This window comes from Pristiophorus japonicus, chromosome 8 (assembly GCF_044704955.1).
Source record: "Pristiophorus japonicus isolate sPriJap1 chromosome 8, sPriJap1.hap1, whole genome shotgun sequence".
NCBI lineage: Eukaryota > Metazoa > Chordata > Chondrichthyes > Pristiophoridae > Pristiophorus > Pristiophorus japonicus.
Genome location: NC_091984.1, coordinates 173,281,576 through 173,304,666, shown reverse-complemented (window position 1 = coordinate 173,304,666; position 23,091 = coordinate 173,281,576). Strand labels below are relative to the sequence as shown.

The 23,091-nt window shown below is 45.5% G+C and overlaps 1 protein-coding gene across 1 annotated transcript in view; it reads right to left on the bottom strand.

The window, feature by feature from the left end:
• Nucleotides 1-12,370: 12,370 nt before the first annotated feature.
• LOC139268823 (uncharacterized) overlaps nt 12,371-23,091 on the bottom strand; it is an 84,685-nt gene continuing 73,964 nt past the window's right edge. Inside the window, exons 8-10 of the mRNA XM_070887553.1 lie at nt 21,347-21,480; nt 21,168-21,239; nt 12,371-17,027 (exon numbers count right to left, since the gene is read on the bottom strand). Of these exons, the coding sequence (XP_070743654.1) occupies nt 16,775-17,027; nt 21,168-21,239; nt 21,347-21,480 (459 nt within the window). The 3' untranslated portion in view covers nt 12,371-16,774. The remainder of the gene's footprint in view (nt 17,028-21,167; nt 21,240-21,346; nt 21,481-23,091) is intronic.

The window sequence follows — 23,091 nt, the reverse complement described above, 5'->3', positions numbered from 1 at the left end:
CAACCGTGAGGAACTATCGAGTATCCTCCTCCATTTCGGCTGCCCCCAAAAGTTTGTCACCATCCTCCATCTGCTCCACGACGACATGCAAGCCGTGATTCTGACCAACAGATCCACCACAGACCCAATCCACGTACAGCCCGGGGTCAAACACTCTTCTTGATCTTCCTTGTTGCAATGCTCCATCTCACTATCAACAAGCTCCCCGCTGGAGTGGAACTAAACTACAGAACCAGTGGGAATCTGTTCAACCTTTGTCGTCTCCAGGCCAGGTCCAAGACCACCCCAAACTCTGTTGTTGAGCTACAGTATGCGGCTGACGCCTGCATCTGCGCACACAGAGGATGAACTCCAAGTCATAGTCAACGTATTTACTGAGGCGTACGAAAGCATGGGCCTTACGCTAAACATCCGTAAGACAAAAGGTCCTCCATCAGCCTGTCCCTGCCACACAGCACTGCTCCCCAGTCATCAAGATCCACGGCGCGGCCCTGGACATTTCCCATACCTTGGAAGCCTCTTAACAAGAGCAGATGAGATTTAACACCGCCTCCAGTGCGCCAGTACAGCCTTCGGCCGCCTGAGGAAAAGAGTGTTCGACGACCGGGTCCTCAAATCTGCCACCAAGCTCATGGTCTACAGGGCTGTAATAATACCCGCCCTCCTATATGGATCAGAGACATGGACAATGTACAGTAGACACCTCAAGTCGCTGGAAAATACCACCAATGATGTCTCCGCAAGATCCTACAAATCCCCTGGGAGGACAGACGCACCAACATCAGCGTCCTCGACCAGGCCAACATCTCCAGCATTGAAGCACTGACCACACTTGATCAGCTCCGCTGGGCAGGCCACATTGTCCGCATGCCAGACACAAGACTCCCAAAGCACGCGCTCTACTCGGAACTCCTTCACAGCAAACGAGCCAAAGGTGGGCAGAGGAAACATTACAAGGACACCCTCAAAGCACAACATCCCCACTGACACCTGGGAGTCCCTGACCAACGACCACCCTAAGCGGAGGAAGTGCATCTGGGAGGGCGCTGAGCACCTCGTGTCTCGTCGCCGAGAGCATGCAGAAATCAAGCGCAGGCAGCGGAAAGAGCATGCAGCAAACCAGTCCCACCCACCCTTCCCTCAACGACTATCTGTCCCACCTGTTAGAGACTAATTCCCGCATTGGACTGTACAGCCACCTGAGAACTCACTTTTGGAGTGGAAGCAAGTCTTCCTCGATTTCAAGGGACTGCCTATGATGACAGCAGCCAATATCTGAACAGCAAGGTCCCACAAACAGCAATGTGATAACCAGAGGGATCAATGTTGACCAGGACGCAGGGGAGAACTCCCCCGCTCTTCAAATAGGATCTTTTACATTCTGAAGAGGCAGACAGGCCTCAGTTTAACATCTCATCCAAAAGATGAACGCCCTCCTGATGCTCAACGTGCCAGCTCAGTTATGAAGAATGGTCATATTAGTGAGGCCACTGCCTTCAGGATAGAAGGGCAAAGAAAATGTGCTGAGTTATATTTACAGTGCAATAGTAAAGTGCGCTGGATTATTATAGGTGCTGTCCTTCACGCAAGAGATTGTTGAGGCGGATGTTGGAGATCTCATGGCACTATTTGAGAAGCAGAGTTCCCCTGGTCAACATTCCTCCTTCAACCAACACCACCAAAATCACAGCAACAAGGCACAGTTACTATTTGTGGGATCGTGTTGTTTGGCGATTGGCAGCTGTGTTTGCCTACATAACAGTGCTTGTACTTCAAAAGTAGTTTGTGTAAAGTGCTTTGGGATGTTTCAGAGATGTGAAATGGTGCAATATAAATGCAAGGCTTTCTTTGTAATTAATGGGAAGGAAATTGTTACAGAAAAGTTTAAACTAGCTTGGCAGGGGGATGGGAGCCTGAGACTAGATTCAATAGGGAAGGAAGTAAAGCAGAAATTGGATAGCAAGAATTTAGAAAGCAAGTCTATAAGACAGAGGAAACAAGAGTTAGTAAGTAGTAATCAAGGAGGTCTTCCTGTGTTGCACAGTATATTCTTTAATGCAAGGAGTATAACGAACAAGGCGGATGAGCTAAGAGCACAGGTAGATACTTGGAAATATGACATTATAGCCATTATAGAGACATAGAAACAGAGAAAATAGGTGCAGGAGTAGGCCATTCGGTCCTTGGAGCTATTCAATAAGATCATGGCTGATCATTCACCTCAGTAACCCTTTCCTGCTTTCTCTCCATACCCCTTGATCCCTTTAGCCGTAAGGGCCATATCTAACTCCCTCTTGAATATATCCAATGAACTGGCATCAACGACTCTCTGCGGTAGAGAATTCCACAGGTTAACAACTCTAAGTGAAGAAGTTTCTCCTCGTCTCAGTCCTAAATGGCTTACCCCTTCTCCTTAGACTATGTCCCCTGGTTCTGGACTTCCCCAATATCGGGAACATTCTTCCTGCATCTAACCTGTCCAGCCCCGTCAGAATTTTATGTTTCTATGAGATCCCCTCTCATCCTTCTAAACTCCAGTGAATACAGGCCCAGTCGATCCAGTCTCTCCTATGTCAGTCCTGCCATCCCAGGAATCAGTCTGGTGAACCTTTGCTGCACTCCCTCAAAAGCAAGAATGTCCTTCCTCAGATTGAGAGACCAAAACTGAACACAATATTCCAGGTGAGGCCTCATCAAGACCCTGTAGAACTGCAGTAAGACCTCCCTGCTCCTATACCCAAATCCCTTAGCTATGAAGGCCAACATACTATTTGCCTTCATCGCCGCCTGTTGTACCTGCATGCCAACTTTCAATGACTGATGTACCATGACACCCAGGTCTCGTTGCACCTCTCCTTTTCCTAATCTGCCACCATTCAGATAATATTCTGCCTTTGTGTTTTTGCCACCAAAGTGGATAACCTCACATTTATCCACATTATACTGCATCTGCCATGCATTTGCTCACTCACCTAACCTGTCCAAGTCACCCTGCAGCCTCTTAGCGTCCCCCTCACAGCTCACACCGCCACCCAGTTTAGTGTCATCTGCAAACTTGGAGATATTAACTCAATTCTTTCATCTAAATCATTAATGTATATTGTAAATAACTGGGGTCCCAGCACTTGAGCCCTGCGGCACCCCACTAGTCACTGCCTTCCATTCTGAAAAGGACCCGTTTATCTCGACTCTCTGCTTCCTGTCTGCCAACCAGTTCTCTATTCACGTCAGTACATTACCCCCAATACCATATGCTTTGATTTTTCACACCAATCTCTTGTCAAAAGCCTCTTGAAAGTCCAAATACACCACATCCACTGGTTCTCCCTTGTCCACTCTACCAGTTACATCCTCAAAAAATTTGTCGAGCATGATTTCCCTTTCATAAATCCATGCTGACTTGGACCGATCCCGTCACTGCTTTCCAAATGCGCTGCTATTTCATCTTTAATAATTAATTCCAACATTTCCCCCACTACTGACGTCAGGCCAACCGGTCTATAATTACCCGTTTTCTCTCTCCCTCCTTTCTTAAAAAGTGGTGTTACATTAGCTACCCTCCAGTCCATAAGAACTGATTCAGAGTCGATAGACTGCTGGAAAATGATCACCAATGCATCCACTATTTCTAGGACCACTTCCTTAAGTACTCTGGGATGCAGACTATCAGGCCCCGGGGATCTATCGGCCTTCAATCCCATCAATTTCCCTAACACAATTTCCCGCCTAATAAGAATTTCCTTCAGTTCCTCCTTCTCACTAGACCCTTGGTCCCCTAGTATTTCTAGAAGGTTATTTGTGTCTTTCTTCGTGAAAACAGAACCAAAGTATTTGTTCAACAGGTCTGCCATTTCTTTGTTTCCCATTATCAATTCACCTGAATCTGACTGCAAGGGACCTATGTTTGTCTTCACTAATCTTTTTCTCTTCACATATCTATAGAAGCTTTTGCAGTCAGTTTTTATATTCCTGGCAAGCTTCCTCTCATACTCTATTTTCCCCCTGCTAATTAAAACCTTTGTCCTCCTCTGCTGAATAATAAAATTCTCCCAGTTCTCAGGTTTGCTGCTTTTTCTGGCCAATTTATATGCCTCTCCTTGGATTTAACACTATCCTTAATTTCCCTTGTTAGCCATGGTTGAGCCACCTTCCCAGTTTTATTTTTACTCCAGACATGGTTGAAATAGGGGTAGGTTTGGCAGCTCAATATTCCTGGTTACAGAATTTTTAGACAAGACAGAGAGGGGGGTTAAAATAAAAAAGGGGATCACAGTATTGATTAAAGAAACTATTACAGCGGTGAGGAGAACATAAGAATTAGGAACAGGAATAAGCCATCTAGCCCCTCGAGCCTGCTCCGCCATTCAACAAGATCATGGCTGATCTGGCCGTGGACTCAGCTCCACTTACCCGCCCGCTCCCCATAACCCTTAATTCCCTTATTGGTTAAAAATCTATCTATCTGTGACTTGAATACATTCAATGAGCTAGCCTCAACTGCTTCCTTGGGCAGAGAATTCCAGATTCACAACCCTCAGAAGAAATTCCTTCTCAACTCGGTTTTAAATTGGCTCCCCCGTATTTTGAGGCTGTGCCCCCTAGTTCTAGTCTCCCCGACCAGTGGAAACAACCTCTCTGCCTCTATCCTGTCTATCCCCTTCATTATTTTAAATGTTTCTATAAAATCACCTCTCATCCTTCTGAACTCCAACGAGTAAAGACCCAGGCTACTCAATCTATCATCATAAGGTAACCCTCTCATCTCCGGATCAGCCTAGTGAATCGTACCCCCTCCAAAGCTAGTTTATCCTTCCTTAAGTAAGGTGAACAAAACTGCACGCAATACTCCAGGTGCGGCCTCACCAATACCCTGTACAGTTGCAGCAGGACCTCCCTGCTTTTGTACTCCATCCCTCTCGCAATGAAGGCCAACATTCCATTTGCCTTCCTGATTACCTGCTGCACCTGCAAACTAACTTTTTGGGATTCATGCACAAGAACCCCCAGGTCCCTCTGCACCGCAGCATGTTGTAATTTCTCCCCATTCAAATAATATTTCCTTTTACTGTTTTTTTTTCCCAAGGTGGATGACCTCACATTTTCCGACATTATATTCCATCAGCCAAACCTTAGCCCATTCGCTTAACCTATCTAAATCTCTTTGCAGCCTCTCTTGTGTCCTCTACACAACCCGCTTTCCCACTAATCTTTATGTCATCTGCAAATTTTGTTACACTACACTCCGTCCCCTCTTCCAGGTCATCTATGTATATTGTAAACAGTTGTGGTCCCAGCACCGATCCCTGTGGCACACCACTAACCACCGATTTCCAACCCGAAAAGGACCCATTTATCCCGACTCTCTGCTTTCTGTTAGCCAGCCAATTCTCTATCCATGCTAATACATTTCCTCTGACTCCGCGTACCTTTATCTTCTGCAGTAACCTTTTGTGTGGCACTTTATCGAATGCCTTTTGGAAATCTAAATACACCACATCCATCGGTACACGTCTATCCACCATGCTCGTTATATCCTCAAAGAATTAATGATAGCTTCAAGCATTTTCCCCACTACAGATGTTAAACTAACCGGCCCTATAGTTACCTGCCTTTTGTCTGCCCCCTTTTTTTTAAACAGAGGCGTTACATTAGCTGCTTTCCAATTCGCTGGTACCTCCCCAGAGTCCAGATAATTTTGGTAGATTATAACGGATGCATCTGCTATAACTTCCGCCATCTCTTTTAATACCCTGGGATGCATTTCATCAGGACCAGGGGACTTGTCTACCTTGAGTCCTATTAGCCTGTCCAGCACTACCTCCCTAGTGATAGTGATTGTCTCAAGGTCCTCCCTTCCCACATTCCCGTGACCTGCAATTTTTGGCATGGTTTTTGTGTCTTCCACTGTGAAGACCGAAGCAAAATAATTGTTTAAGGTCTCAGCCATTTCCACATTTCCCATTATTAAATCTCCCTTCTCATCTTCTAAGGGACAAACATTTACTTTAGTCACTCTATTCCGTTTTATATATCGGTAAAAGCTTTTACTATCTGTTTTTATGTTTTGCGCAAGTTTACTTTCATAATCTATCTTTCCTTTCTTTATTGCTTTCTTAGTCATTCTTTGCTGTCATTTAAAATTTTCCCAATCTTCTAGTTTCCCCACTAACCTTGGCCACCTTATATGTATTGGTTTTTAATTTGATACTCTCCTTTATTTCCTTGGTTATCCACGGCTGATTATCCCTTCTCTTACCGCCCTTCTTTTTCACTGGAATATATTTTTGTTGAGCACTATGAAAGAGCTCCTTAAAAGTCCTCCATTGTTCCTCAATTGTGCCACCGTTTAGTCTGTGTTTCCAGGAGGGATGATATTTTAGTGGGATCATCAAATGAAGACATATGGGTTGAATTGAAAAATAAAAAAGGGGCGATCACACTGCTGGGCGTGTATTATAGACCCCCAAACAGTGGGAGGGAGATGGAGGAGTAAATATATAGACAAATTACTGTGAAGTCCAAAAATCATAGGGTAGTAATAGTAGGGGATTTTAACTATCCAAATATTAATTGGGACAAATATAGTGTGAAGGGTATAGAGGATGAAGGGGTATTAGTGGGAGAGCACTTGGGTGCCAGTGACCATAATTCAGTCAGATTCAAATTAGTTATGGATAAGGACATGGATAGGCCTGGAATAAAAGTTCCGAATTGGGGAAAAGCTAATTTTGCTAAGTTAAGGAGTGATTTGGCCATAGTGGACTGGATACAGCTACTTGTGGGTAAATCAGTGTCGGAACAGTGGGAGGCATTCAAGGAGGAGATCCAAAAGGTTCAGGCCAAACATGTGCCCTTAAAGAAAAAGGCTGGGCATAACAATTCTAGAGCCTCCTGGATGTCTAGGAACTTACAGCAGAGCATAAAGAAAAAAGGGAAGCTTGTCGTCATATACTGACAGCTAAATACTATAGAATGTTTGGAGGAATATAGAAAGTTAAGAAGTAAAATTAAAAAGGATATTAGGAATGCTAAGAGAGCATGAAAAATTCTTGGCGAGTAAAATTAAGGAAAACCCAAATTTGTTCGATAAATATATTAAGAATAAGAGGGTACCTAAAGAAAGGGCAGGGCCTAGAGACCATGAGGATAATCTATGTGTGGAGGCAGATGTTGGTAAGATTCTTAATGAATACTTTGCGTCTGTTTACACAAAGGAAATTAAGCAGTAGGCCACTTAATTGTGTAGATGAACAAAGGGACCTTGGAGTGCTTGTCCACAGATTCCTGAAAGTAGGCCAGGTGGATAAGGTGATTAAGAAGGCATACGGAATGCTTGCCTTTATTGGACGAGGCATAAAATACAAGAGCAGGGAGGTTATGCTTAAATTGTGTAATACTCTGGTTAGGCCACAGCTGGAGTACTGCATGCAGTTCTGGTCGCCGTATTATAGGAAAGACGTGATTGCACTAGAGAGGGTGCAGAGGAACCCTCTCTAGTGCAATCACGTACTTCCTATAATACTGGAATGGAGAATCTTAGTTATGAGGACAGATTGGATAGGTTGGGTTTGTTCTCATTGGAACAGGGGAGATTGAGAGGAGACCTCATTGAGATGTACAAAATATTGAGGGGCCTGGACATAGAGGAGGAATCAATTACGAGGGGGCATAGTTTTAAGGTGGTTGGTGGAAGGTTCAGAGGGGATTTGAGGGGGTGGGGGGCTTCTTTACGCAGAGAGTTGTGGGGATCTGGAACTCTGTCTGGAAGGATGGTATATGCAGAAACCCTCACCACATTTAAAAGGTGCTCAGATGGGCACTTAAAGTGCCGTAACTTACAGGGTTATGGACCTAGAGCTGGTAATTGGGATTAGACTGGATGACCTTTTGTTGGCTGGCGCAGATATGATGGTAAGTACTGCAGGGAATCGAATACGGAATAGGGTGATCTCCTGGACTAGTTTTGATCGCCTGGCTGGGTCGGAGAGGAATTTTCCGATTTTTTTTTTTTCTTCCCCAATGGTCCTGGGTTTTTAAATCTGGTTTTTGCCTCTCCCAGGAGATCACATGGCTCCAGTTGGGGTGGAGTGTAGAATGTTTCAGTGTAAGGGGTGTCGCAGTTGTGTGGGGTGGACTGGTTGGGCTGGGTGCTCTTTGCCATTCCGTCATTGTTCATAGGTTTATAGGTAACTTTCAGGGCTGCTGACCAAGGGCCGTGTGACTCTGTCTGCCGGCATGGACACGATGGGCTGAAATGGCCTCCTTCTGCGCTGTAAATTTCTATGTTTTTAAGGCTTGCACAGGGAAACAGCAAATCAGCTGGCTTCACTGTGATATCACAAACAAGCTTCCATAGAAGTCTGAAATTTATTGATTGTGGATGAAGCCCTACTTTTACTATAATTTGTCATATACATGCTACAATCAATATCTTAGGAATCATAACCCATTCATGGTTTCAGTCAGCCTCATGTGCTTGCATCATATATCATGGTTCAGAAAGAGCTGTCATTATTTATCACCAATGATCATCACAACTAAGCCAAAACAAAGGTGCTAATAGTTTCAATCCTGGATCTTTGCACTTACAGCCCCGGGTGAAGATTGATGGTGTTAGTGACAAAAATGTGTTCTTTTTTTAAACAACTTTGTTGCCACCACATCAAGAAACATTTTGAATTTGAGTTACTGTACAAGCCTAAACTTTAGCACATCAGAGACAAGGGGGTAGATTTTCAATGTGGTCACCTCCAGACTCTCCCGAGAACAATTACCCATGTTCCACACTCAACATTAGCTTATCCAAAACTCTACTCCCCAAGGGGGCATAAATTTAAACCGAGAGCTAGGCCATTTATGGGGGATGTCAGGAAGCATGGTTTCACACAAAGGATAGTGGAAATCTCAGCTCCCTCCCTCCAAAATAAAAATCTGTTGAGGCTGGAGGTCATTTGAAAATGTAGATTGATGATTTTTGTTGAGTAAGGGTATTCAAGGGTTACAGAACCAAGGTGGGTAGATGGAGTTAAGATCCAGATCGGCCCCAATCTAATTGAATGGCGGAAGAGGCTCGAGGGGCCGAATGAGCTACTCCTGTTACTATGTTTCATATCTTGTCCTGCACTAAGTCATCCTTGTCCTGCATCAGTTCCTGGTCCAGCACCACCTCAAATTTAAAATTCTCATCATGTTAAAATTCTAACATCTCCCTTGTTGGTTAAGGAGGAACTGAGGGAAATCCTTATTAGTCAGGAAATTGATGGGATTGAAGGCCGATAAATCCCCAGGGCCTGATGGAATGCATCCCAGAGTACTTAAGGAGGTGGCCTTGGAAATAGCAGATGCATTGCATCATTTTCAAACATTCCATAGACTCTGGATCAGTTGCTATGGAGTGGAGTGTAGCCAATGTAACCCCACTTTTTAAAAAAGGAGAGAGAAAACAGGGAATTATAGACCGGTCAGCCTGACATCGGTAGTGGATAAAATTATGGAATCAATTATTAAGGATGTCATAGCAGCACATTTGGAAAGAGGTGACATGATAGGTCCAAGTCAGCATGGATGTGTTAAAGGGAAATCATGCTTGACAAATCTTCTGGAATTTTTTGAGGATGCTTCCAATAGAGTGGACAAGGGAGAACCAGTTGATGGTGTATTTGGACTTTGAGGCTTTCGACAAGGTCCCACACAAGAGATTAATGCGCAAAGTTAAAGCACATGGGATTGGGGGTAGTGTGCAGACGTGGATTGAGAACTGGTTGGCAGACAGGAAGCTAAGAGTAGGAGTAAATGGGTACTTTTCAGAATGGCAGACAGTGACTAGTGGGGTACCGCAAGGTTCTGTGCGGGGCCCCAGCTGTTTACATTGTACATTAATGATTTAGATGAGGGGATTAAATGTAGTATCTCCAAATTTGCGGATGACATTAAGTTGGGTGGCAGTGTGAGCTGCGAGGAGGATGCTATGAGGCGGCAGAGTGACTTGGATAGGTTAGGTGAGTGGGCAAATGCATGGCAGATAAAGTATAATGTGGATAAATGTAAGGTTATCCACTTTGGTGGTAAAAACAGAGAGACAGACTATTATCTGAATGGTGACAGATTAGGAAAAGGGGAGGTGCAACGAGACCTGGGTGTCATGGTACATCAGTCATTGAAGGTTGACATGCAGGTACAGCAGGTGGTTAAGAAAGCAAATGGCATGTTGGCCTTCATAGCGAGGGGATTTGAGTACAGGGGCAGGGAGGTGTTACTACAGTTGTACAGGGCCTTGGTGAGGTCACACCTGGAGTATTGTGTACAGTTTTGGTCTCCTAACTTGAGGAAGGACATTCTTGCTATTGAGGGAGTGCAGCAAAGGTTCACCAGACTGAATCCTGGGATGACAGGACTGACATATCAAGACAGACTGGATCAACTGGGCTTGTATTCAACTGAAGTTCAGAAGAATGAGAGGGGATCTCATAGAAACATTTAAAATTGACAGGTTTAGACAGGTTAGATGCAGGAAGAATGTTCCCAATGTTGGGGAAGTCCAGAACCACGGGTCACAGTCTAAGGATAAGGGGTAAGCCATTTAGGACCAAGATGAGGAGAAACTTCTTCACCCAGAGAGTGGTGAACCTGTGGAATTCTCTACCACAGAAAGTTGTTGAGGCCAATTCACTAAATATATTCAAAAAGGAGTTAGATGTAGTCCTTACTACTAGGGGGATCAAGGGTTATGGCGAGAAAGCAGGAATGGGGTACTGAAGTTGCATGTTCAGCCATGAACTCATTGAATGGCGCTGCAGGCTCGAAGGGCCGAATGGCCTACTCCTGCACCTATTTTCTATGTTTCCAAGTCTCTGAAGTGCTGTGGGATGTTTTTCTATGCTAGACACTTTATCGATGCAAGTTGCTGTTCTCGTATAATGGATGGATAGATACTTTGTCCCTTTTGTGTTGGCCAGTGCTGGGAAACATTACATGTAGAATGCACTCTACCTTCTCCAGCAGTACCTGTGACACAGCCGAGCCGAGTTAGATTAGGTCCAAAGTGATTTGTCGGTGATTTTAAATTGCTCTGAAAGAAATGCGGCCCTATTGATCTCAGACCACTTCGTACTTGGGTGCTGAGGAAGGACATCATTAACCCAGAGCCTTTTCTCAGCTCCTATAAACGTTGGAAAAACTCCTGTTAACCCATCAGCCAGAGGACCTGGCTTCCAGTGAGCCAACTTGATGTAGATAGAATAGCCAAAATTTGTAGGAAAGGAATAACTCAGGAAATTGCAAGCATAAAGCATTTTTGTCTTCAAGCCCCTCCACATGGCTCGCACATCCCTATCCATATCTCTGTAATCTCCTGCCCTACAACCCTTTATGTCCCTCCAACTTTGGCCTTTTGTGCATCCCTCACTTTCTTCACTCGACCATAGGTGGCCGTGCCTTCAGCCGACTAAGTCCTAAGCTCTGGAATTCCCTTCCCAAACCCAATCGCCTCTCTGACACAGTTTAAAACCAACCTCTTTTACCAAGCGTTTCATCACCTGTCTCAACATCTCCCTCTTTGGCTCGGTGTCAATTTTGGTCTGATTACATTCCTGTGAAGCACCAATGTTAAAAGTGCTATATAAATGCAAGTTGTTATTTTAGGTGTACATATTCCCATAATCACCAACATCTAGTGTGATATTACATTTTTATATTAATGTTTTCCACCCCCTTCAGTTTCACCTCTAGACTTACTGAAGGGGCAGAGCTATTGGCCATTCCCAGATCTCCCAAGCCACTGAGAACACAGCGCAGATTCCCATGCTGTCCAATGTTCCCTCTCCAGGCAAACTGCGGGAAATTCAGAGCTCATCAATGCAGTGAGGGGATTCGTGTGAAGAAGCTGAGATCAAAACATGGAAAATAGTAGTAGGCCATTCGAGTCTATCTATCTCCCTCTTAAATATATTCCATGACTTGGCCTCCACAGCTTTCTGTGGTAGAGAATTCCACAGGATCACTACCCTTAGTGAAAACATTCCTCCTCATCTCGGTCCTAAATTTCCTACCCCATATCCTGAGACTGTGACCCCTTGTTCTAGACTTCCCAGCCAGGGGAAACATCCAGTCTGTCCAACCCAACACTGGTGGCCAATGCACTCGACCTGTACTTCCGAGAAAGAGATGTAGCTCAATGCTAGAGGCTGTGCACTGAACAGGAACCCTTCAAGACATTTCATGGGTGGGGTAGAGTTCATGTTTGTATAAGGAATGGGCTCAATGGGGCCATATGGCTTCATTTGACCCTCTCCCAAAGGTTCTCACTCACTCAATTGCCAACGTATTGTCTAGTAACCATGTTACTTTCACATTAACAAGGCAACCAATAAAAAAAAGAAACACAGTTTTATTAGTATCATCGAAAATATACAGAGACAACTCTCAAACAGATCACGATTATTAGAAGATCTACACAAAAGGGCACACAAATCACTCGGGTACTCAAAAGGCACCGGTTAATTACATTTACAATAAAGCGGTATAATGGATTAGAAGCTGGTCAAGTGCAAGACATTCTGATCAACGAGACCAATCCACCCAGTAACCAGCACTATCCGAGGTATAATCCCCCCTGGTGTCAAACCAAAGGACAGAACCTCCAATAACAGCATTAAAAAGGCAACCAAAGAGATGAAGTACAATATCCAGCCTCTCTCACTAGCAGATATACACATGCATGCGAGTTGAAGGGTTCCCCAATGACTTTAGTGGGTAACTGTCAGCTACATCACAGACCTGTTCCCAGCCTACGCCACGTTAGCTCATCTTCACTACGGCTGCATTGGGAATTTCACATTTGCTCCAAGTTTCCCTGGGCTGGGAATCGAAAATATTTAAAAAAGTCAGCCGACATTGGGCCGGATTCGCTGCAATTCCACCCCCTCCAGTTGAATAACCGGCTGTATTCGATCGCCTGGGTGAGGTAGTGCAGGGGCGGTCTCTGAGGAACACTGCCAGCAATCATTCAACACCCGCAGGCAGGACTGCACTTGGGGCTCCAGGTCGGAGACGGGCACAAAAGGTCAGAGTGCAGAGTTGTTCCCGACGGACTACACAGCAAGGTGTGACTGCAGGCTCAGTACAACTCCCCAGAGATTTCAGTTCTAGTTAAAAATAAAATCATCCAGTGAGTAAGCAACAAATTATTTCAAAGCACGGAACTGGAGATTGTAGCGCAATCCCTCCAGGGGTACTCGTGGTGGGGGGGGGGGGGGGGGGGACAGGAGAGACTGAATATTACAGGGGTACAGGAGACAGAGGGTGAAACTTTACAGCTGCTTCCACCCTCATTCCTTACACATTTAAATAGGAAACATTTGCAAATTGCAATTTAGTTGAAACAAGAATCAGAATCACATTGTATTTTTCAAACGCTACTCGCAAATGTTATCATTCTTTAAATGGTGGTGCCATGTTATCAGGACAAAAATAAACAAACATTCAAGTAACGCAGATTTAATAAAAGTTTGAAGTTTAGTACGTGGCCCATTTTTGTTCCCCCCGGGAGCTGTCGATTATTAAGATGGGAATTTTTTAGTTTGCGTTTAGCCATATCTATATGGAAATAAAACAAAGAAAGTTAAACAGTTAGTGTTGGTGTGCTGTGATAGTACCATTATCATGCGTCCATTAAAAACCCCAGGCTTCAGTTATATGGAATAGGAGATGACACACTTCTGTGTAACGGGCTGGTTGGATGTGTGAATAGGACATTTCCGCCAGAGCAAATGTGCATCAATCTGCAAATGATTTAACACTAAATAAACACACTCTCCTCAAGCCAGGCATTATCTAGCTCGGGCTGTGTGCGGGGACCGGGGGGCGGGGGAAGGAGAGGAGAGGAAATCTCGCCCAGGTGATACCTCACACTGCCTCGTGTCTGGCAGATGCCTGGTGACCAGTCACCAGCAAGTGCAAGCAGAAGGGGACAAAAAATAAAGTGACAAATTAAACTAAAAGCTATCAACATCTCCTGGCAGAGGCTCCCTGTGGTGGCTGTGCCACTTCCCAACAGCAGCTTGTGTGTGCACAAAGACTCCCTCCAATTCCCCACAAAAACCATTCACTCCCCCCAAGTGACTAAAACCACAATCGGAAAGCTTTATAACTGGAGCAATACGGGGAGAGGTGAAAGACTTCATAGTTTGGAAACTGGACTTCACCTCGTGTGTAATAATCAGAAAATGGGGGTGAGGGAAGGGATGATCTCCCGGTATAAGGAGGCAAAGAACGTCAAAGCTAAAAGTACACGTGTCGACATGAACTGGGCCAGAATCCAGGTCACTCCAGGGAATTGAACATAATCCAGGCTGACACTCCAGTGCAGTACCGAGGGAGTGCCGAACTATCAGACATACCGTCTTTCGGATGATACATTAAACAGAGGCCCCGTATGCCCTCTTAGTGGACGTAAAAAAATCCCATGGCACCATTAGAAAAAGGGGAGCATTTTCATAATGTCCTGGGCCAATATTCATCACTCAACCATCATCACTCAAATGGATGATCTGGTCATTTCTCTCATTTTCTGTTTGTGGGAGCTTGCTGTACACAAATCAGCTGCCACGTTTCCTACATTACAACAGACTACACATGTAAAAGTAATTAATTGGCAGCAAAGTGCTTTGGGACGTCCGGAGGATGTGAAAGATGCTACATAAATGCAAGTTCTTGAAGCGGAGCACAATCCCCAGAGATGGGAATTAAGTTCTAGCTGTGCACCGACTGCTGCTCTGCCAGTTAGACTCAATTATAGCAATTGAGTTTCACAAGTACCCCTCCAAAAAAGAAACCATTGCCGTGTGCACCTCGAACTCCCACAAGATAAACACAGCAAAGGAAGGCAACTTGGCCCATTCTAGCTCATTCATTCAGGTGGACCCTGCAGTCCCACACAGCAGCCGCCCGTTAAACAATTCTCGGGTTTTTTTTCGCCTTCCTAACTGGAAGCCCATTCAATGCATTAACCACTTTTGCACGAACTTCCTGACATCAGTCCGAAACGTTTCTCAGACCGACATCACCAGCCTCCAAACTGACGGACACCACTTGCATACAGTAGAGCAGACGGTCCCACTCTGGTTTTCCTGCATTAAACAAAAGTAAAAATAAGGGAACACAGTCATAGAAAGCGAGACTTGCATTTATATGGTGCCTTTCACAACTTCAGGGCCTCCCACAACACTTCACTGCCAATGAAGTACTTTTGAAGTGTGGTCATTGTTGTAACGTAGACAACATGGCAGCCGCATTGTCTGTTGTTTGAGGGATAAACATTGGTCAGGAGAACGCCCCAGGTCTTCAAATTAATCCTGTGGAATGTTCCACACGTCTCAATGGAAAGACAGCATCTCCGACAGTGCAGGGCTCCTTCAGTACTGCCGTCAGACTGGATTATGTGCTCAAGGCTCTGTAGTGGGACTTGAACCCACAACCTTCTGACTTAGAGGCGAGAGTGCTATCCACTGAGCCACGGCTGACACTGCAGCAATTTAAAGACACATTTTAAACCCTTTTAGTGAGCATTTGGGCTTCGGCCCTGTAAGAGATAAGGTACAGGATTTATACGGTACTGCTCCTGTTTCTCCCGGCATGCTGGGTTACATACTGTAATCTGCACTACTCCGATCTACATTCTACAAGACACACTGTCACCTAACCCAAGAACATCCGTTCCTACTCTGGTTAGGATTGAGCAGGTAATGCCAGTTACTGCCAATACGATCCAGCATCTGAATATCAAAAACATTACCAAAAGTTAAATCTGCAGTAATCGTAAAACCAATTCACACGATCGCTGTAAATTAAGCACTCCGCCAGTGTAAAAACTAAGAAAACATACACACAATCAACGTGGACCAAAAGCCCGTACAGGTACCCCCTCTGGCAATGCAGACCTTCCACGGATAAAGGCTAAAGCTTAGGCCATGTTAACTGGGAGAGAGTGCAAGACATCAGGTTAAAGCTGCACTGCCCTCTACTGGGCACGTGCAACGTGCATCAGTGGTACCTGTACTCTCACATTTAGGAGCTGACAAGACACACACACACACACACACACACACACACGTCATTCCTGTTTCAGTATTTACTTTGGAATATTTACTTTTAGCACTTTAGGCTCAAGTTGCTTAGATATATAATCGGCATCCACCGTCAAACTGATCTCAGCCAGAACACACTTAAAGTTAGGGCTTCACTGAGCAGTTAATCCAGCCCAAACCACTGAAATTTACTGCTGGATCTGCAATCTTGTAAACATTAAAAGATGCTCTCTGCATTGCGTTCAAGCCATTCCTTCCCCAGTATGACAGTTTAAGCCAGATATTGGTTTGCAGCAAATCAAACTTTTGTGGAAATTGGGGAGCAGCAACTTAATTCGACGGTGAGCTTGCAAAGGTGGATTTCCTCCCAACGATCGATCCTCTTCCGTTCACTTCCGAATCTCTCCACAAACGCCCTTGCAATAAAGTACCATATTCCTCTTCCCGTCGCCGCTCACATACAGCAAGAGTGGAGCGGTGCCGTTACCGCAGGGCACTGTTTAAAGCCCCGCGCTCTCCCATTTCTACATGCAGCAGCCTGCAAGCTGTGCACCATTCTCTTCCCCGGGAACGAGGCTGAGGCATGGCGCAAGACCCCGGATCTTCGGCGTGTAGTGTAAACAGACCTGGGCACTCCGAGTGGTGGCCAGCTCAAGTCTAGTACGATTGGATAAATCGGTCAGCAGTGAACACTAGTCCTCTCCGGCCAGGAAGGCCTCCAGTTCGGTAAGTTTTTGGATGAGCAGCGAGTCGCTCTCCCCATCGCGCGTGGTCGCCTTCCTGCCGCGCGTGCGGCTCGGAACCTTCACCCCAGCGTGTGCTCGCCGCTTGCGGGGAAGGGTGTAGTCCTGGAATTCTAACAGGCGCTTGCGTTTTTGGAGGCTGGTGCAGACAAAGGAGCCCTTCTTCAGAACAGGCTCTTCAAAAATAGTCTCCAGATATTTACTGTTGCGGGGGGGAAGAGAGAAAAAAAATCATCACACACAAAAAATATTTAAACACAAGCAGAGTCAAATAATCACCGTACATTGCGTGTTACGTTACAGTCCTGCCCCTACTTCAAGTAACTAATATTCATAGCCAACAGCGCCGTCTGTAGGTTGCAGGCTGGTGATTAACACCATGGTTATTTCGGACCACACGGCCTCCCCCGACGGTTTGGGGAAGGCTCACTGATGTTCCAGAACCATCAGCCATTGAAAGAAAGTCAACCAACACATGCAGTTGTTCAAGTTGCAGCTCCCACCTCAACATCTCCGCGGCATCCCGGGAAAAGCCCGAGAGCAGGATTAAAGGCAAATACATTCCCAGATGCCTGGTCCCACTGCCGCTAAAGAGCTCACTATTTCTCTTTAGATTGTGAGACCCCAAAAAGGACAGACTTGCATTACACAGCGCCATTCACGACCTCGGTGTCCCCAAGCATGTTATAGCCAATGAGGTACAGCAGTCACTGCTGTAATGTAGGAAACGCAGGAGCAATTTGCGCACACAGCAAGGTCCCACAAACAGCTATGTGATAATGACCAGATCATCTGGTTGTTTTTTTAGTACTAATAGGCAGTCTTTCCTATCGAGGATGACTTGCTTCCACACCAAAAAGGGATCGAGTTCACAGGTGTTTCAATGAGGGTCCTGACATTCTAGGTCCCGAACTACATACTGAAGGGTGGAAGTTGCCTGTGTGTGGATTTTTTTTAATGTGTGGTGACCGTTGCACACCAGCCACCACACGGGCTTGACAGAGCTAGGTCTTGGCCCAGTGGCAAGGGTTAACCAAGACGTCTGGAGACCAGCTCTGCTGCACGGCCCTAGTGCGCACACATGCTCCTACTGTCCATAGATTTTTTTTTAAAAAAGGTGATGTTGGTTGAGGGATAAATATTGGCCAGGATACCGGGGCTCACCAACCCACCATCTATCAATTGCAGAGCGCTGCATTATTCCATTAGAAAAGTCAGGTGTAAAGGGGAAGGAATCACCATCGTCCTCTCCTCCACTTCCACTTCAGTCACAATCCAGACTGACACAGGCTCCCAGCGAGGAGAGCGGCCAACTTTCACTCCCGCACTCTCCCCGCCTCTCTGCACCTTCCAGCCGCAAGATAAATATGAAGAGACTCCATTTGTAAACATCCAACGAGCTTCCTCCCGAGCTCATCGTACTCGGTGAAACCGTCAGATTACTCGAGAAATTTCAGCTCCTGCGAATGACCTCAGCTAACGAAGCTGAGATTTTCTCCCACTTCCCCCAAAGTATATTCTGTGAGCTCAGCCACCTGCTAGGAGTGGGACAGGGGTGGGGAGGTGGAATCCAAGCTGTGTACTTGCCCACAAGGGGTTACCCTGCAACTTGAAATGGTGGAGTTGCAGGTTGGGAGGAATCTCAAGATGCTCCATGTTCTAACATGCAATGCAGCCCAGTAGGTGCACAACCTTTGCTGAAGCACTGAACTCATCACCCCACCCCCCCCAAACGGAAACCAGACGAGACAGAAGTGGAAGAAAGGAAGGTGAGCCCCAATTTTAAAAAAGTGACCTTTGGTGCTTTGCATTTTAGAAATCTCCAACGGCCCATGCAAATACAGAACCAACTACTTCAGATCCAGAACATTGCAAATGCGATTCCTAACTATCACTTGTATAGGGCCTTGCTGAGACCACACCTGGAGTACTGTGTATAGTTTTGGTCTCCTTACCCAAGGAAGGATATACTTGCCTTAGAGGAAGTGAAATGAAGGTTCAACAGGCTGGTTGCTGGGATTGCCCTATGAGGAGAGATTGTGTAGTCTAGCCTATATTCCCTAAAGTTTAGAAAAATGAGAGATGATCTCATTGAAACATAAAATTCTTAAGCAGCTCGACAGGGTAGATGCTGGGAGTATGTTTCCCTTGGCTGGAAAATCTAGAGCTAGGGTTCACAGTCTCAGAATAAGGGGTTGGTCATATGGGACTGAGATGAGGAGAAATTTCTTCACTCAAAGGGTTGTGAATCTTTATCCAAAGATCTGTGGATGCTCAGTCATTGAGTATATTCAAGACAGAGATTGATAGATTTCTGGATACTAGGGCAAGGGGATATTGTGGGAAGGTGGAGCTGAGGTAGAAAATCAGCCATGATCTTATTGAATGGCAGAGCAGACTCGAAGGGCCGAATGGCCTACTTCTGCTCCTATTTCATATGTTATATTCCTTGGGTTCAGCATCATAGGCACTCCTGCAAGTGGATTTTACATTCCGTACGAATCTGGGTGTCTTTATCTGCCAAATAGCAAGACTGCGGGATTGAACAGGGAGCCCTTGATACTGCACTCCCGCTGATTGGGATACACGGTGCAAAATGACCTTGTCATTGGGAGGTGAAGGTCTTGTATACCCTGTACAGACCTAGGCTGGCTACAATCGAGAATTCGTTTTAAAAACTGTTAAACAGGTCAATGAACAGCACGAACATTTACATAGTTTACATAATTTAAGGACATAAGAAATAGGAGCAGGAGTAGGCCATACAGCCCCTCGAGCCTGCTCCGCCATTTAATACGATCTTGGCTGATCCAATCATGGGCTCAGCTCCTGCCTGCTTCCCATAACCCCTTATCGGTTAAGAAACTGTCTATTTCAGTCTTAAATTTATTCAATGACCCGGCTTCCACAGCTCTCTGAGGCAGCCAATTCCCCAGATTTACAACCCTCTGAGAAAATTAATTTCTCCTCATCTCAGTTTTAAATGGGCGGCCCCTTATTCTAAGATCATGCCCTCTAGTTCTAATCTTCCCCATCAGTGGAAACATTCCCTGCATCCACCTTGTCAAGCCCCCTCATAATCTTGTGTTTCGATAAGATCACCTCTCATTCTTCTGAATTCCAATGAGTAGAGGCCCAACCTACTCAACCTTTCCTCATAAGTCATCCCCCTCATCTCTGGAATCAACCTAGTGAACCTTCTCTGAACTGCCTCCAAAGCAAGTATCTTTCGTAAATATGGAAACCAAAACTGCACGCAGTATTTCAGGTGTGACCTCACCAAAACCTTATATAGCTGTAGTATCCATCCTCTGTGAAAGGTTTGCAACATTAAAAATAGTCCCATGTAGCCAACGTAAACAGAGACCACAGAGCCAGTAGAGGGAGGTTATTAGCAGTGACGGGGGCTAATCAAAAACAGGCCTTTTTGAGACGGTTTCCAAAGGTAGAGCAGTTGAGGAGTTTAAAGGGCGACGGGAGAGTTCCAGAGTAGGATTGAAGGCTCTGCCACAAGGGAGGGGGGAGGAGGGTTGTAATTGGCCAAAATCAGAAGATTTAAGGGAGGAGACTCGAGGCTGGAGGTGGTTGTGGACATGGGGTGGGGGCAAGGCAATAGAGGGATATGAAACACAGACTTGACTTTTAATTCACGGGAGAACAGAGATGTAGTCAGCGCGAACTGGGGTAAGTCAGTAGGTGGGACGAGATGCAGGAGAGGAAATGAGCTGGTGTGTTTTGGTTAAATTGGAGTTTAGAGAATAGAAGGCCGGCAAGCACGATATCATTAGAATCATTAAATCTAGAGGAAACTCGATCATGGGCGAGGGTTTCAGTGACAGAGGCCAAGTGGTTGAAGATGGAAGATATCGAAGGCTGAAGCAAGTGATCTTCCTGATGGACTCGGTTTATTTTCAGGATTGAACACAGCACCAGGACGGCAAAAGGTTTGGTTCAGCCGAAGAGAGCAGTTGAGAAAATGGCGTGGAATCAGAGTTAGGGCAGCTTTGGTATTCCTTAAGTTCCAGATCTGCTCTGGCCCCAGATGGCCCAATAACCATCCCTTTCTCCCTCTTCCCAACAGAATCCTTAGAGGTGACCTGCTCTTGTCTCGGTCTAAGCCCTCCTCCCACACCACTGGCCACTCAACCCCCTCCCCCACCCCACCGGCCACTCGATTTCCCCCCCCCCCCCCCCCCCAAAGTTCAGTCAAACGAGGAACCAGAGGCTCAGAACACCACACTGGACCAGCACATTCCAAAACATAACCGTTGTCCGGTGTTAAACCTGGAATCTGGGCTTTGAATAAAAATGAGGGGAAAACACATTTAATCCTGTAACATACCTGTGTGCAGATGGTGACTTGTAATTCTGATTAGTGTATATCTCCTCCAAACTAAATTCTTTCTTCTTCAATCTAGAAAGCAGAGCGGTCTCCAATTAACCATTAAAATAGTCAGCAAATTATCCGGAATAGCAAATGCCGTGGTGTGCCTGCTGTACACAGGGGTGCATCGTACTAACCTCTTGGGTTTGGGCAGCCCCATGGGGGTAAGATTAGTGTCTTGCTTGGGAACGGTTTTCCGGATTCGGATTTGGGAGACCTTCCTCAGAGATCCCTTCGATTTGCTGACGGGCTTCTCGGGAGGTGCACGTTCCTGAAGAGGAGTCAAGACTGGTTACTGCCAGATTCAGCATCAATAGAGCAACACACGGACAGGAGTCAGCCATTTGGCCCCTCCAGCCTCTTCCGCCATCCAATTGGATCAAGGCTGATCTATATCTTAACTCCATCCACCCGCCTTGGAACTGTAACCTTAATACCCTTTCCAAATCTATCAATCTCAGTTTTGACATTTTCTATTGACCCCACCCCCTGCCACCCCCAGCATTTTGGGAGAGTGCCAGATTCCCATTGCCCTTTGTGTGAAGTGCTTCCTGACATCATCGCTGAACGGCCTAGCTCTAATTTTAAGGTTATGCTCCCTTGTTGTGGAATCCCTCACCAGAGGAAAAGGCTTATCTCTATCTACCCTATCAAATTCTATCATCTTAAACACCTCAATTAGATCTTCGATACTCAAGGGAATACCAGCCTAGAATAAGGGGCCGCCCATTTAAAAACAGAGATGAGGAGAAATTTCTTCTCTGAGGGTTGTAAATCTGTGGAATTCACTACCTCAGAGCTGTGGAAGCTGGGACATTGAATATATTTAAGACAGAAATAGACAGTTTCTTAAACGCTAAGGGGATAAGGGGTTATGGGGAGCGGGCAGGGAAGTGGAGCTGAGTCCATGATCAGATCAGTCATGATCTTATTAAATGGCAGAGCAGGCTCGAGGGGCCAAATGACCTACTCCTGCTCCTATTTCTTATATTATGTTCTTATGTAGTCTATTCAACCTATCCTCCTAATTGAACTATTTTAGCCCCAGTATCATTCTGGTGAATCTGTGCTGCAAGACATATGATGTGGTGCCCAGAACTGAATGTAGTACTCTAGATGGATATCTAACCAGAACTTGGTATTGGTCAGTCCATTCACTGGCAAAGAAACACAAGGTGTAAGTGGTGGAAAAGTTGACTTGTACCCATCAGACTTTCAAAGAAACCCTTTAAAACCAGTGATGGAGGCTCAAGCCCCAAAGCACAGGCTATCATTGAGAAACAGTTGTTGACTCTGTTTAACAAGGCTCAGATTGTACAAACACTCTTGGAGAGCATGTGTCTACACATTGAATATACTGCATGATGGGCTTCCGTGGAGACAATATTTCACACGTTTTAAGTCCAGATCTGCCACTGATCGTTGCTGTGCTCAATCTAGTGGTTACACATCTGTCATAAGAACGCAAGATTAAGGAGCAGTAGGTCATACGGTCCTTCGAGTCTGCTCTGCCATTCAATAAGATCAACTCCACTTTCCCACTCTATCCCCATATCTCTTATCCCCTTAGTGCCCAAAAATCAATTGATCCCAGTCTTGAATATACTCATTGATTGAGCATCACAACACTCGAGGATAGAAAATTCCAAAGATTCACAACCCTTTGAGTGAAGAAATTTCTCATCAGTCCTAAATGGCCGACCCCTTATCCTGAGACTGTGCTCCCTAGTTCTAGACTCTCTAGCCAGGGGAAAACAGCCTCTCAGCATCTATACTGTCAAACCCTCGAAGAATGCTATATGTTTCAATGAGATCACACCTCATTCTTCTAAACTCCATCCTATCCTATCTCTCCTGCAGCCCTCTCAACCCAGGAATCAAT